The following is a 14808-nucleotide window of genomic DNA, read 5'->3' on the forward strand; positions in this document are numbered from 1 at the left end:
GGGGCTTTTAGGGAATTTTTTAGGGAAATTAATCTGTTGTGCCCCAGAGTTTAGAGAGAAAACCAGCTGCAGGACAAGGTGTCACTAACCTACAGTTTGGCTGCTCTGTGGTGGCAAGTGTCCACCCGCACCCTCTTAGATACAGTACCTTGTAGCAAAAGCCAAGTATCTCATTCCTCGTGGGAGAGGCAAAGTGAATTTGCATTTGCCAGGGGTTAAAGAACACATTGGAGCAGTTTCTGACCAGTAGCTGAGGGGCTGAACTTCCACATCCCCTCTTTTGCCTGCAGTAACTTGTTCATTTACCCACATCCTCATTTCCCAGTTGGAAAGCACTGTTGAAGTAGACAAACAAGTGCTGCCTATGTAAGGATAGACCTAGGCTGCAAGGTCCCCACCTATAGCCCTCACTCCTGTGACATAATCCCAGCTCATTTGAATTTACTGAGTGATTTTAGGAAAGTGAACCTGTTGTGCACCCGAGAAAAGGACAGGACCACATGACTACGCTGCAGACTAATTTTTCGTTAAAAATTTGGTGTTTCTAGAAACTGTTTTTTGTTTTAACAAGGCAAATGAGACTCGGAAAAATGTGAGGTGCCCACGGCTGAACTATTGAAAACCTGTTTTTAACCTTTTTAACGGGAGATTGAAAATACGAATCATGACAAAGCTAAGGTTGTAGCTTGGCAGGAACATTACGTGTGATAGCGTTAGTTGCTACATACCTCTTAATGCAGCATTAATTTCAGAACCCAGTTTTCACAAAATAAAATTAGAGGATAATAGGTGAATGACAAAAGAAGTTGGCAAGAATCTGACCCAATCACCCAGATTTGTTCAGTTATATATATATATATATATAACTGAAATCCCCTCGAATGCTTCCTTGTTTTCCTAGCGTTTCTCTGTTGCGGTTCCTGCCCAGGATCGGGCCATCATTTCCTCTGTGGAGTGGGAAAAGAAGACCTCAACATGGAAATGAGAGGCAGACTCATGGGGCACTTAGATGATTCATCCCAGCAGAACCAGCTCCTGGACTGAGTCAGCACTGGGTTTACATTGTACCCCAGCCAGGCGTCCTTTAAAGGACTCTGGAGGTGACGGCACCCGCGGGCAGGTGCACTGCATTTGCATTGCCCTCGCAGGCAGCCGGAGCACACCCGGGGCTGAAGCTGCCCATGAGTCCCATCTGCCATCACAGCTGGGCCTCAGGGCCTTCTAGAAGGGCCCCTGAGGGTTTGCCTGCCCGCCACCCTCCTTCCCATCCCGGCGTGCCGGCGGGCAGGGCAGTGCGCAGCCAGCACAGCGCCGGGAGCCACAGGGCTGCTGGAAGCATTAATTAGGGCTGTCCCCAGGGCTGGCTCAGGGACAGCCCAGCAGGGAGCCTGTGACCATAGCTGCTGTCGGGCTGCTCCCCCGCAGGCGTTTTGGTCCTTTTCCTGGCCAGACGCTGAGCGCTGCTGCCCGGCTTTGCTGCGGGGAGCCGGGCAGGAGAGGGTGCCTCCACAACCTGGGAGCATTCACTGTGCTCGCCGACCGCAAGCCCCAGGATGAAGATAATCCAGCTGTCTGCCTATGTTTATCGAGCAAAAGAATTTACAATGTTTAAATAAAGGGGTTATGATATAGCAATGAAAATACCTAAAGCATGTAACTTGTGTGGAGGATACCAAGTCTGAAGCAGCCGTGCACGTTTCACACAGAGACCCAAGTGGGAGCTCTCCGTCTGGGCTCAGCGTGGCCCGTGGAGGCCAGGCTGCTTTGAAGGCAGGCAAACTTGCATTAACACGATGGGAAGGAGTAGCTACATTCTAGCGCACCAGTGATCCATGCAAATCGGGTCACCGGGAGATTTAGAAACTGTACCTTTCAATTCCAGCCAAAGAGATACATCAAGGCGCATTGACTTGAAGCGCGACTGACACACCTTGAGGCATCTTCAGTGCACTGAGTGGTAGTGACGCCAAAGGATGTCAGCTGGCAGTAGTAGAGATAATGCCTTACAAATAATCTCCGAGGGGAAAAGAAATAAAGGTTTTGCTTCCTCTTACATTTGAAAAAATAAAAAAAAAAAAAAAAAAGAAAGAAAGAAAAGCAAGCAATCAGTCAATCTACTTCCCTCATTTTGGTCTCCAAAATGCCTCGGCCTGCAGGAGAGCCCTCACTAGGGCACGGCGAGGGAGCCTCAGGTCAAGGCACTGCCTGGGGGAGTGGGAGTCTCTCAGCACTGCCTACGGCACCGCCGGCACCGCCCTGCCAGCAGGTTTTCCTCCCGATCCCATCCCTGATCTGCAGGCAAGGTAAAGTCAGCTTATTCCAAAGCCAGAAATCTGGGGGATTTCTGCAGAGAGGGAAAGTCAAAAGACCTGAGGTTTGTAATCTTCTCCCAGCTGCAGCCCTCAGCCGTGTGAGGCGATGGAGCCACTCTCTGGATCCTACAAGAATTTCAGGGAAGGAAAAGTCCTGCTGCTCCCCTTCTCTTACTGAGAGGAGTCTGATTTCAAATAGAGTCTGAAAGCCTGGAGATTCACTTGGCCAATCCCAATTGTCTCAGAAACTGCCCAGCACCCTCTTTAACCATCTTTCCCTGTGGTCCTGGTGGAGGACAGCTTGTAGGAGTGCCCCTCATCTCCCCAAATCCAAGCCAGCCCCGTGTGGGCTGCAAGGCCTGGCTGCTGGGGCTGGTGGTAGCCTGCAGCCAGGAGAGATGCCACCTTTGGCCAGCATTGCCAGGTCCGAGAAGAGATGTCTGTCCATCCCCTGGAGCCACTGCATCTCCCAGCACAGCATGCAGGGTCTGCACTGGAGCCGTGTCCCCCTGCTGCCTGTCCCCTGCCTGCTGTCCCCTGCCTGCTGTCCCCTGCCTGCTGTCCCCTGCTGCCTGGGGACACAGCCAGTGTGCTCTCCCCAATGATACAGCCGTGCCAACAGAGCCCTGCTGCATACACCGCTCACTTCAGGTGGAGCTTGGTATTTTCTGTATCTGTAAACTTTAGATTAAGCTTTTTTGTTCAATCTGTACTGCAAAGTTCTGCCCTCGTGCTGACAGAGGAAGAAGCCTTCCCAGGGAAAGGGGACCATGCACCACTCCAGCTTGACTGTGTAGGGATGAAGGTGCAAGGCCACTGCTTTTGGGTCCCACCCCATGCTTTTGGGTCCTGCTTCACTCATCATGAAGTCCCAAGCAGTGTTTGAAACTTGCATCTGGGAGAGGGTGTTCAGGCTTGCAAGGGCAGCTCTGAGAAGGGGAAGCAGCTTACACTTCATTTTCCTTAATTCTGCAGATCTAGGGAAGATGCTTACTGTTTTCAGCGTAGATATTTTTACATCTCATCTGATAAACTAGGAGCTTCTAGAAAAAAGTTTCATAAACATCTGCACCTGGATTTTTGAAAACAGGTGTAAAATCAATGTTTTATACAGACATGATACCTTTATTTTGAATGTAAATTAGTATTTTTTAATAATTTCAAAATAAATAACTTTTTGACTGGTAGCTACCCTATTTTTGTCATAGCTGCACTTTTTTAAGTTGCTAAAAGAACTAATACAAGTTTACATAAGTAGGAAGGAAGAAATGTGCCATGAGGAGAGAAATATAAGCTGTAAACACAACACAATTTTAAAATAAAGAAACATATGCCTAAACCCATGTGTAATGCAATTTGGTAAATCAAGTCACTCCAACACTTTACATATAGAAGACTATCTGCAGTTACAGTGTTAGAAGCATGGAGTGATTAGAGGCTTTGAGCCACCAGTGCAGCTCAGCTGACCAACTGCAAACTCAGTCTTGATATTCTGAGGCCAGAACACTGCACCTGAAATCACTGGCCCCTCTTGGTCTCCATGAGTGCCACGTAGTTTGGGGGCTGCAGTGCTGCTGACAACGGTGCTCCCACCCTGTCAGAGCCAGCATGCTTAAAATGGTCCAAGTACACCTATGGCACCTGTTCTGGTGCCTCCTGAGTGCCACGTGGACACTGCACCCATTAATGGGACCAGCAAGGGAGGACCAGCAGTGTGTGAGAAGTACCACACAGGGGACGTGACCTCAGGCGCAGGGAAGAGAGAGGAGCTCTTATGGGCTGGTGGCTGAGGGACAGAATGAGGCAACAAGTGGAAGTTGGAGTGGTTCAAAAGAGGGAACCAAAAAGTCTAAGTGAAGGAAGTTGCTCAGGAAAAGAGATTGAAGTGTGGGATGAGACATGGGAAAGAAAAAAAATAAATAGGAGGGGAAAAAAGTAGGGAAAGAGATGGAGGTGAGACTAAGCAGGAGGCAGGGTGTAATACAGGATATCTGGGGTAAGAGAAGCAGCTCCTGAAGCAAACATACAAAAGCAGAGCAGTGAGAAGGAAGAAGGAAGAGGAAAAAGGAAGGGGAGAGCAAGCAGAGAGGAGTTCAATAAATAGTGTTTTTTCACATGTTTTACTTGAAGGGACCCTGGGAACCAGCCCCAAGGCCCAGGCAGACATGGCCATGCTGCATTCCTGGGTTGCTGCTGGGTGTTTGACACTTGGATCTGGGCTATGCATATTCCTAGGGTGGCACGGGTATAAAGCTGGGCTTTGCCAGCAAATTTGCACTGGCTCAGATATAGTCTGTGCTGGCCTGGAATAGCATGACATGCCATTGCTAAGTAATATTTACCGGATTGAAAAGCTGTATGCACAATTAGCTGGGCTGAGCTGCTCTGCCATCAGCTGTGGACAGCATCTGTTTCAGCAACTGATGTGCAAAGAGCTCAGTTTTCAGATGCAACTTAAAGGGCTATAATTTGCCCCCAAAAAATTGAGATTATTGTGACATTCTAGTTATCTGCTGTTCTTTTCTCCCTGGTATGTAGCACAGTTAGTTCTTTTTCCTGCTACAGCACTGCAGCTGCTGCTTCTAACACAGCAAAAGGTGCAGAATGAGCCATGCCAGTAGAGGCAAAAAAAAAAAAAAAAAAAAAAAAAGCAGTGTCGAAAAAGAAGTGGAGAGAGGAACACAGAGCAGCAGGAGGCAGGTGGTTTGGGAAGCTCTGGGAAACTGCAGAAGCATGGAGCTGTGTGCTGTGTTCTGTGACTGAGCAGAGAACTTCCAGAGGGAAGGAGGATACTTCACAAAGGCACAAGCGGCAGTCACAGGGATATTGCTGTATTTAGTGTTTGCATTGTGAAAGTCAGGATGGAACTTTATGGCTATAAAAACCCTAGCCCTGCCCAAAAGGTAGCTTTACAGAGCTTGTTTCTGTTCCCAACAGGTCTAAAACCAACAAACCATATGTGTATTTCAACATGTTCTTTATAGCTGCCTCTGAAATTTTCCAGGGAGGGATGAATTTTTAAAAAGTGAATGGGGTGTGGCAGTGCTATAGGCAAGTGTATTGATAGTAAAGAGAAATACTAGATCATTCTCTGACATTTTAAGATGATAGCTACTGGTTTAAATATAAAATAACAGTCCATGGACCAACGGTTAGAGATGCTTGTCACTGACCCGCTTCAGTAATTTGGCTTTTTTTCTGGCTGCTGAACTTTAGAAATCCTCAGAAGATAAATTTACAGTCTGTGTCTGCTCAGGGGGAAGATTATTAAACAAGCAACCTCAAACTATTAAATAAAACCTTAGCTATATACAATCACTTTAATTTCATCCTTTGATATTGTTCATCTGATTAAGTTCTTTCCAAACAAACTTTACACAGAACTTGGCCCATGAGGAGTGGACTAAGCCCATATGTATCCTGACAGGAGTGTTTACTCAAACGGAGTTATCCCAGCCTTGCTGCGTGTACTTGGGGACGTAAAAAACGGCCTGGGGACAGGAACTCAGGGAACAATAAGGATAGAGAAACTTAGAGGAAATAACCTACTGAGAGAACAGGAACGCACTGGGAGTAGAAGAATCAGTCCGATGGGAAGACATCAGATATTGGGAAGATGCCCAAGAAAAGGGAGCAAAAGATGCCCATGAGGAGAGGTTTGGAGAGGAGCAGTGTGGAGAGAGAAACATTTTGAAGAGGGAGAACTAGGGCTGCCAACATGGCAGGGTGGGGTGTGAGGAAAAATGTTTCTAGGGGTGCAGCACCCTAGCAAAGAAGGGGTGCAAGTTCACAGGCGGTGAAGAGGAAGAGACCAGATGGCACCAACATAAACTTTGACTAGGGAGGTTGCTCTTCAGCCAGCACACCAGTATTTCTGGCTGCAGAAACATTCTTTCCTTCCCCAACTTCATGGACAGAAGCAGATGGAGAGATAGGCCCTGACCACATAAAAAATTTTGAGTTTGTCGCTGTCAAATCTGCTGTACCAGTGGAAATTCACCTGGCTGCCTGCTCTGGGGCAGAGCAGGGCTGGCTCATAGCCCCTGCCCTGTGGAAGCCTTCTGTGGAGGCAGTGCAGGCAGTGATGCAGAGCTTTCTGCACCGATGGTCTGACTGCAGCCTGGGCACTGCTGGGTTTGACTTGCTACTCATTAACAGTGCTCAGGCAGAGTGGTTCCCTGCCGAAGGACCAACGAGGATCAGGATGGGGACAGTGCAGCCACGCCAGCTCTGTCAACACCTGCTGCTTTTGGGCATGCTAGCATCTGTGATCCTTCCCATGGATGGGCCAGCCTGGAGCTCTGGTATCCTGCTAGATGGAGCCCAGGGGTGAAGCCCTCCCTGCTGAATTGGGTACAAGTGGATTGCTTTCTCCTTGGACAGAGCTCCCTGGACCTGGGGAAAAGATTTGTCCCTGCCATTGTAACCTGGTCCTTAATTTGGCAGAGGAGTAGGGCAGGACAGTTGTCCCCAGCCTGAGAAAGAACAATTTTTAGGGCCCCAAACTGCCCAAAACACTGTGGAGAGGGTGCCAAAAGTGACAAGAGTAGTGGGATGGTAATGAGGGGATGCACTTCCAAGTCACCCTGCAACATATCAGGGAAAATACCTTAGTGTTGGCACCACACCTTTCCAGAAGAGTCCACAGGCACTGGTGAGGGGCTTGCAAGGATGGCGAGGGAGGAGAGCCCACTGTTCAGTACCACCATCCTGCCGGCTGCAGAGCCGGGGCAGGCACTGAGCCCAAGGGGAGGACGTGCAGAGTCACAGAGTCCCCGGCGGGGAGCGCCTGGGGGTCCCCACCGTGGGGTGAGGGTGTCCCGAGAGGGGGGAACAATCCCTGTCCTCAGCGCCTCTCGGTCCAGCCCCCTGGGCCTGACTCGTGCTCGGCAGCGCGGAGGGAGGAGGGGAGCGGGGAGAGGGGATCCCTGCTCCCGGCGCCCCAGGCACGGACGGGGCCCGCGGATGAGCCCGGCCCGCAGGGCGGAATTGGCGCCTCGCTGTTTGCTTCCAGAGCTCTCGGGAAAGAATCGTCTTCTGCAGGATAAAGTCCCTGTCTAGGCGGGTGAATTGCTCGTGTCCAAAGTCTACAGACAGGAGGCTGCCTGCTGCAATCCCCGCGAGAGGGATGGCTTTTACAATATACGGCCTGATTGCAAATAAGTTACTAATAAGCCGCTTTGGCGTAAGAACGGCTCTATGCATTATTTCCTAAGATCTGTTTATTTGCAAATATTTCTTTGTTTTTCTTCTTTTAAAAAAAAATCGTTCGGGAAAATTAAAAAATAAAAGAAGTACAGAAGTTAATATTTAGACATTCGTACTATTAAGTAATGGAGCTATAAACTCTGAAATAAGGCACTTTCATTTTACTTAACAATAGATAACACAACAGCGACAGTGGAACAGACCAAACAAAAGCGATCACCAAAATTGTTGTGACAGTACAATTACCCGGCTAAGAAATTTATTCAATATGCTTTACCATTGCATTGACACAGCAGGAAAAAAAAAGCCCAAATGCTCAGAGAATAATACGAGAAGGCGGGAGGTATTTGGAAAAAGAAAAAGGATTTATTTTGAAATACATTTTTTAAGAGATACTTTGCCTCCATGATTTGTTATCGATGTGCATCTGACACGATACAAAACAAACAAACCAAGAAAAAAACACATTCTGTACAGAGCTCTAAAATGAGCCGCGATTATCTACAAGATGAGCTTTACGCTTGGGTGTGGGTTGGAGAGGGGCCCGATCCTGCAGTCCGCACTCTCTAAACGAGTTTCGCAGACATGTGGTAGGAAAGCTTGGCCCCGAGTCTGCGTGCGTGTCTCCGTGTGTGTGTGTGTGTGCGCGTCTGCGAGTTCCTACAATACACTCCTTGAGTAAAGTGGGCAAGTTGGAGCTGCCGGAGCGGGCGCGGGTCCCTGGCTGCTCTAGAAGTCCTGCCGCGGGGTGTGAGTTAGACTGTGCCGCCGTAGATCACAGTTTCGCCTGAACACTTTGCCGCACTGCTCACAGTTGTAGGGCTTGATGTCTGTATGGGTAAGAAGGTGAGTTTTCAGGTTACTTCTTTGATTAAAGGTTCTTCCACATGTGGGGCATTTGTGTGGAGATTCCTGTTCAGATTTGAAGCAAGCAAAGGATTAATCCTTCACAAACCACCTGGTTTAACGTATTACTGCACTTTTTCTCATCGCAACGCACAACTCGAGTTATCGGCGGAGGACACGAACGAGAGGAGCCCCGTGCGGCCGGGCGGCCGCCCACCTCTCCCTATCCTGCCCCAAAAGTCTTATTTTATGGTTCTCGAGTGGTGATGTTCCGCGCCCCTGGGGCACACGGAGCACAGTCTCCGATCCGCCCTCCAGCTCCGGGAGTCCCGCTGCCCGCCCGGCCGCCGCGGCGGTCCCTCCGCACCGCATCCCGCATCCCGCCGCCGGCCGCCCCGCTCCTGCCGCCAGGGCAGGGCTGCAGCCCTCAGCGAAAAGCGCCTCGAACCAGCGGCGTGGACAAACCCGAGCCCGGGGCTCGCTCCCCGCCGCTCACCGCGTCCCCGCTGGCTTTAAGCCCGTCTCCCAAGGGCGCCGTTTTCCCGCGGGTCTCCCGCGGCCGCGGAGGTACCCACGGGCAGCTGTCCCCCGGCGGACCCCCGGGCTCGGACCCTCCTCGCTCCCCTCCGCACCAGAGCCCTGATTCCCCGGTAGCCACCGCCCCTGCCCCGCGGCTGGCCAAGCCGAGCTGAGCCGGACCGAACCGGGCTGGGCCGGGTCAGCGCCACGCGTTGAGAGGCCGGGGAAGGGCGGGCTCACCTGCATGTGTAGAGTTTTGTGGACCGCCAGGGTCCTGGACTGGCAGAAGCCCTTCCCGCACTCCTGGCACTTGAAGGGTTTCTCTTTGGAATGGATGTACCTGGAAGGCAACCCGTGGGGTGAGCAGCGCTGCCGGAGGTGCGTGGGCCACACGACCCCCGACCCCCCTTCCCCAAACTCGACCCCCACCCTAGACGCCCTCACCCTCCTCTTCCTTCCTTTCCCCATTATTATTCTGTGTATGGTTAAACTTCTTGGCCGGTTCGAAACATTTGCAATAATTCGTATCGAAGCGTGACTGCACTCTCTGGTGCCAGACCGGGACAGCATCTGCGCTGCCGGCCGGACCCGAGCCCGCTCCTCTGCGAAGGCGGGGAGGATTCAGCTCTGCGGCCGCGGGCGCCTCTCAGCACCGGCCGCAGCAGGCGGAGATGGGTGGGGGATCAGCAGGGAAGCTCCCACCTGCCACCCGTCCTGTTCCCTGCATCCCCCACGATCATGACTCAGAAGCACAAAAGCCCCTGGATCTTCATGTCCGGCTGCGAACCCCTCTGGCTCTCCCTCAGGGGGCTGAACTTCCCACACAGCGCAGGTTTCGGCTGCCCTGGTCCCTCCGTGGCCACGGAATCTGAGCCGGGGGCTTTTCCCCGTGTTGTTCCCGTGGCTCCTGGAGCCGCTGAGTCTCATCCCCCTCGAGCGGCTCACCCCACCCCGGCTGCCCACGGCCCGACCCCGGTCATGGTGGTCCCTCACCGGTGGTCCCGCAGGTGGTCCTGCCTCCGGAAAGCCTTGTGGCAGATGTCGCAGGTGTAGGGCCGCTCGTCCGTGTGGGTTCGCTCGTGGATGAGGAGGTTGTAGGACTTGGTGAAGTGCCTGCCGCAAAACTTGCAGATGAACTCCTTTTTCGTCTTGGAGGGCAGGCGGCCGCGGGAAGGCTTTCTGTCCGGGGACAGCTTGCTGATGCCCGACAGGGGCGAGGCCAGTCCGGGACTCAGCTTGGCGAGCTCCCCCACCTTGGGGGGGTCCTCCTGCGTGGCGGCCACGGCCAGGTTGGCAAAGTCAAATCGGGGCCTGTCCTTGTGCAATGCTGGGAGGACGTGGGCGATGGCCCCTTGCTTGGGGTGGAAGAGGTGCGTGGCAAAGGGGAGAGCGGGGAAAGGGAAGCGGGAGTCCACCAAGCCCTGCGCGGCCGCCATCTCCGTGATGGTAGAGCGGGTGATTTCATGCACATTGGGGTAGCCCAATGTCCAGTGGTTCATGTGCATGGTTTGCACGGCGCTGAGTCCGTACAGACCTTGCAACTGGTCCACAGCTGCGGGGAAGGTGTTCACAGCCTGGAGGAAGGAGTAGTTAGTGAGTTGCAGGGACGGGTGCAGCGGGATGGGGGCTGGCAGAGCCTTGCTTCCCATCTTCCCGAGGTGGGCGCGAGTCGGCGGAGCAGCTGGTTCCTCTGGATGGGCTTCCGAGATGGGGAGAAAATCCTAGGAAGAAAGAGGGAGAAAAGAGGGAAGAGAGACTTTTACTGAGAGCAGCGTGGTACTCCTTAGCCGAGGCGAGCGCAGCAGCGGAGCCAGGGAGGGCCAGGCACGGCTCCGGTGCGCTGCCCTGCCGCGGCCCCAGCGCCCCGCCACGGCCCAGGCTCCCGTCCTCCGCCGGGACCGGCGGCGCACACTGACCCACGGCGCGATCGCTTCGACCGGAGAAGCTGAAGCGTAGGAAATGAATAAATAAAAATAGCGTTCCCAAAACACCCACCCGAAATCAAAATAAAAAGGGGAAAACACCGCACCGAGCCAGCCGAAGGCGCCGCAAATTCAAATTAAACGAATCGTGTGAAAATACAGGCGGAACAGACCCGCGGGAGGGGACGAAGCCTCTCCGCTTTCCGCCGCCCTGCCACCTTCCCCCGCAGCGCCCACCGCGGGACCCCGGGGCCGCCCCCCCGTGCCCCCCGCGCCGACCTGACCCCCGGCGTCGCTTCCAGCCTCCGCCCGGCCTCCTGCGGGCGCGGAGGCCCCGACCCCGACCCCTCCTGGCTGGGGCCTCCCCGGGATACAGCGGGGTGTTCGCGGAGAGCCGAGTCAGGCCCGGGGGGCGGAGCGGGGGGGAATAAGCCCCGCGTTCGTCCTAGCTCCGTTGCTTATTTTTCTTCCTTCAACAACAACTCATTTATCAAGATAACCGAAGGAGAGAAAAGGAGCCCCTGCCCCGCACGCACACCTCCTACCCAGCCCCCCTCGCAGCAGCCATCCCACCGGCGGCGAGAAGAGCGGCCGGCCCGGAGGCCTCCCCGGCGCACCGAGGGCCGCCCGGCACGGCGCTGCCCCGCAGGCGGCTCCCTCCGTGTGCCAGGGCCGAGAGGGGCGAGCGCAGCCCCGGCGGGACGGAGCCGTGCGGCCGAGCCCCCCGCACCCCCTCGGGCGTCCCCCGGCCGGGAGCTCCGGCGGAGCGGCAGGGCCGGGAGCTAATGAGCGCTGTGTGACTGTCAGAGGCTTTCACTCAGCCCATTCAACCGAAACCGCCGGGCCCGTCGCAAGGGGGTCCCCTCGGCGAACCCGGGACGACGCTCCCCTCCCACGGGGCAAGGGGACATGGGAACGGGGGACAAATCCCTGTGGTTTCCTCTTTTTTTGCTTTCGTTGAAGGTTCACTTCCAGCAGCCAAGAGGCTGCCGCGACCCAGAAAAGCGTCCAAAGCAAACGCCGGGGTCTCTCTGGGCCTGTAAACAAGAGGTAGGGCCGGGGGTGACCCAGCACCTCAAGGGATTTGTGTGGAGGGTCTGGTAACGCGCAGTTTCCAAAATAAACGAGAAACCCTCCCCCCGGAAAAATCCTAAACCACCCGCTCCGAACAACAACAAAAATGAAGGAAACTCTCCAAGCGCAGAGCCCGTGAGCGGTGTCCCTGCCTCCCGGGCCGCTGCTGCCCGGCTCCTGCCGGCACCGCACGCACTCCGCCTGGAAAGACACTTTTCCATTTTTTTCCTAAAATACCTTTCCTCCACGTTTGTGGCATCTCATAATTGGCCGACTGGGGGGAAAAAAATGTGGCAAGGAGGTCGGGAGTGAAGTGCAGTGCTGCCTACTCCTGTTTTCGTTTGCCTCGAGTCGTGGCTCTTCGAAGCTTCCTCCACTGCTTCCCAGTTTTCCTCGTTTCTGATTGTATCGATACTGGGGACAGTTATCGATACTATTATATATGGAGACTTTTTCGTTTTATTGAGGGGAGGTGGTTATATATACAGACTTATTTTTAAAGATGTCGTAGTGTGAGTTCCTATTCGGTTTCCTCAAGGAACCGAAACAGAAGATATTAAATCGCTTTTCGCTGCCTGCTCCGGCTGCTCCTACCTCCAGCCCTGTTGTTTGAGGCTGGGTTTCGGAGCCACCAGCTGGGAGCTACGACCGAGGTAGGGGCAGTGTTTCTGTAGGGCAGAGCTCCCTCTGTTACAGCAGCGTTTGGTGGCTGTGTGGGGGTGTCATTGCACCACGCTCGTTTTGGTGTCTACGAACCAACTCTGAGAAAACTCTTCTGAGCACGAAATCCTCATTTTAAGGTAGAAACTTTTAAAACTACACTTCTGTCTGAACGGCAGTACATCTGCTACTATTTGTGTTTGGAAGTAACTTTAGTAAAACGTATTTAAAAAAAGACCAAAAAGTGCCCTCGTACGTGATTTTAAGGCCATTTATATTAAGGTGTGTCGGAGCGGGGGGGGGGGGGGGTTGAAAGTCAACCAAAAACGGATGTTACTTAAATCTTGGCACTTCCTTTTCCCTTTCCATTCAGAGAGCTTAATTAAATTAAGCCCGGTGTCAGGACAGCCCTCTCTACCTGCTGGTCCGGCCCGCGCTCCCCGTTGTCCCGCGGCGGGGCCGGGACCGTGTCCCAAAGGCGCTGCCGTCCTACCCAGGGAGCGAGTGGGCATCGGGTCGCCTCCTCTCCCCGACGGCCTCACCCGAAGCCGCGGCCGTCGCTGCCCGAGCAGCCAGGTATTTCCCCCGGCCGAGGTTTCTCCAGTGCGACCCGAGGCTTACTTAGCTCGTAGTCCATGCACGGATCGGCTTTTCCCTGCTAGGAGTTCCGCCTGAAGGACCTCGAGAGCCCATCCCGGGAGGCTGCCGTGGCCTGGCCTCGCACGAACGCGCCCCCGGCGCGGAGAGGGGACACCCGCACCCCAAGCCGCCGCTGAGCAGCGAATTGAAAGTAAACGCGGCGGCCCCGCGCTGCCGGCCGAGCGCACGCTCCGCTCTCGGGGCGGCCGCCCCGCTCCCGCCGACGGCAGCGGGCAGGGCGGGCCAGCGGAGCCACTCACCTACCGCAGCCTGCTGCTCCTCCCGGGGCAAAGCTGAGGCGGCGGCCGCGGCACCTTCACGGAGACATTAGATCCACAGCGGGGGCGCTCAGCGGGGCCGGGGCCCGGCGGCGACCGGCATGTTGCGGAAGGCTGGGCGGCGCGGCTGGGAGCTCTGGTCACGGCGGTCCCGGAGCCCCGGCATAGACCGCCGCCTCCCGCCCGCAGCCTCCCGCCTTCGACCCCGGCGAGGCTCGGCGCGAGTCTGAGCCGCCCCCTGCCCGGTCCATCACATTTCAGCGGTGACTGGCGTGGAGCGCTGTCCCCGCCCGCCCGCCGCAGCCGCCGGCCCACCCCGCGGCGCGCACAGCCCCGCGCTCGGGGCCGCGCCGCTCCGCCCCGACGGGACGGGACGGGACCGCCCCCGCCGCGGCCCCGGCCCCGGCCCGCCCCGCCGAGCCGGCCCCACTGTTTACTTGTGTTTGGGTAGCAACTGGGCTTTAAAGTGGCAGGACGCCCCCCGCTCCCCCCGCGTCACCTAAGGTGACTTTTCCCTCCGAGAGAAGCTCGACGCCCCCCGTCCCTCTGCCGGCCGCGGGTATTTGCGCTCTCCTTGCGTCTCGCCGCCCATCTCGGCTGCCCGTCGTGCCCCAGCTGGGGTGACATAGGCAGCCCTAATGTCGTAAATATCTAAAATAACACACCCAAACTTAGAGCGTGTTTGTTTTTTGTGGGTGCCCATGTCGCCGAGAGTGGATGCAGATAGTGCTCACGTCCAAATGGGCTTGTGACCGTCATGTCGGGTCTCCCCATGCACCGTCTGCGGTTCGGCGCTGCCCTTTCACTGCCACTGAGCCGCCCAAGGGCAGATTCGGGAAGAGAAGCTCTGCGGAGGTATCCGCATTCGCGGTGACTAAGCACACAACCCCTACCTGGAACAAACACATAGTTTCGAAAGCAGTTTCAATTTATTACCAGGGAATTTACTGCTAAATGAGGCCGCCCTAACCCTCTTCAAATGTCTCGATTAGGTAGCTCTATTCGCGTTCGTCAATAGCTGCAATGCGGCTGGTTGCATATGTCAGCTTTGGGTTACATTTTTTATCTGTAATACTATCTTGTTATGTGCGTTATTTCAATCACATGTATGGGGAATTTATCGTATGATCTGGGCTGGAAATTTGAACTAGAATTGGAAAAGGACAGAAATATGTCGGGAGAAATGGCACTTAAAGGATATCTTTGAAAAATTTTCAAAGGTAAGGTCTATGCTGGTAATTCAAGCCCGAGGTAGAGAAGAGGACGTAAATTACAGCTGTATGGAGATTTATTTTTTTTCCTTTTAGTGTACAGTAAGAAAAAAATAATCGAAGAGGGGAATAAGAGTCG

General features: G+C 54.5%; 1 protein-coding gene across 4 annotated transcripts; it reads right to left on the bottom strand.

Annotated features, from left to right (window-relative positions):
- Positions 1-7864: 7864 nt before the first annotated feature.
- Positions 7865-13702, bottom strand: OSR2 (odd-skipped related transciption factor 2). 4 transcript variants are annotated; one of them, XM_086881697.1, is made up of 4 exons: positions 13441-13702; positions 9879-10606; positions 9126-9225; positions 7865-8350 (listed from the first exon to the last, which is right to left on the bottom strand). In XM_086881697.1, the coding sequence occupies exons 2-4, from the start codon at positions 10532-10534 to the stop codon at positions 8276-8278; spliced, it is 831 nt and encodes a 276-aa protein (XP_086737823.1). In that variant the 5' UTR covers positions 10535-10606; positions 13441-13702; the 3' UTR covers positions 7865-8275. The 4 variants fall into 4 exon arrangements, with proteins under 4 accessions (XP_086737823.1, XP_086737828.1, XP_086737816.1 ...); XM_086881702.1 differs by having other exon boundaries at positions 13445-13686; XM_086881690.1 differs by having other exon boundaries at positions 7865-8432; positions 13445-13686.
- Between the last annotated feature and the right edge of the window lie 1106 nt (positions 13703-14808).

This window comes from Cyanistes caeruleus, chromosome 1 (assembly GCF_971803275.1).
Source record: "Cyanistes caeruleus chromosome 1, bCyaCae1.hap1.1, whole genome shotgun sequence".
Lineage (NCBI taxonomy): Eukaryota > Metazoa > Chordata > Aves > Passeriformes > Paridae > Cyanistes > Cyanistes caeruleus.

Coding starts and splice junctions, on each gene's coding strand:
- OSR2 (XM_086881690.1), bottom strand. CDS start 10,534: ATGGGAAGCAAGGCTCTGCCAGCCCCCATCCCGCTGCACCCGTCCCTG. Junction 9,226..9,878: donor GACCACCTGCGGGACCACCG/GTGAGGGACCAC, acceptor GTTGCCTTCCAG/GTACATCCATTCCAAAGAGA. Junction 8,433..9,125: donor ACAAAACTCTACACATGCAG/GTGAGCCCGCCC, acceptor AAATCTGAACAG/GAATCTCCACACAAATGCCC.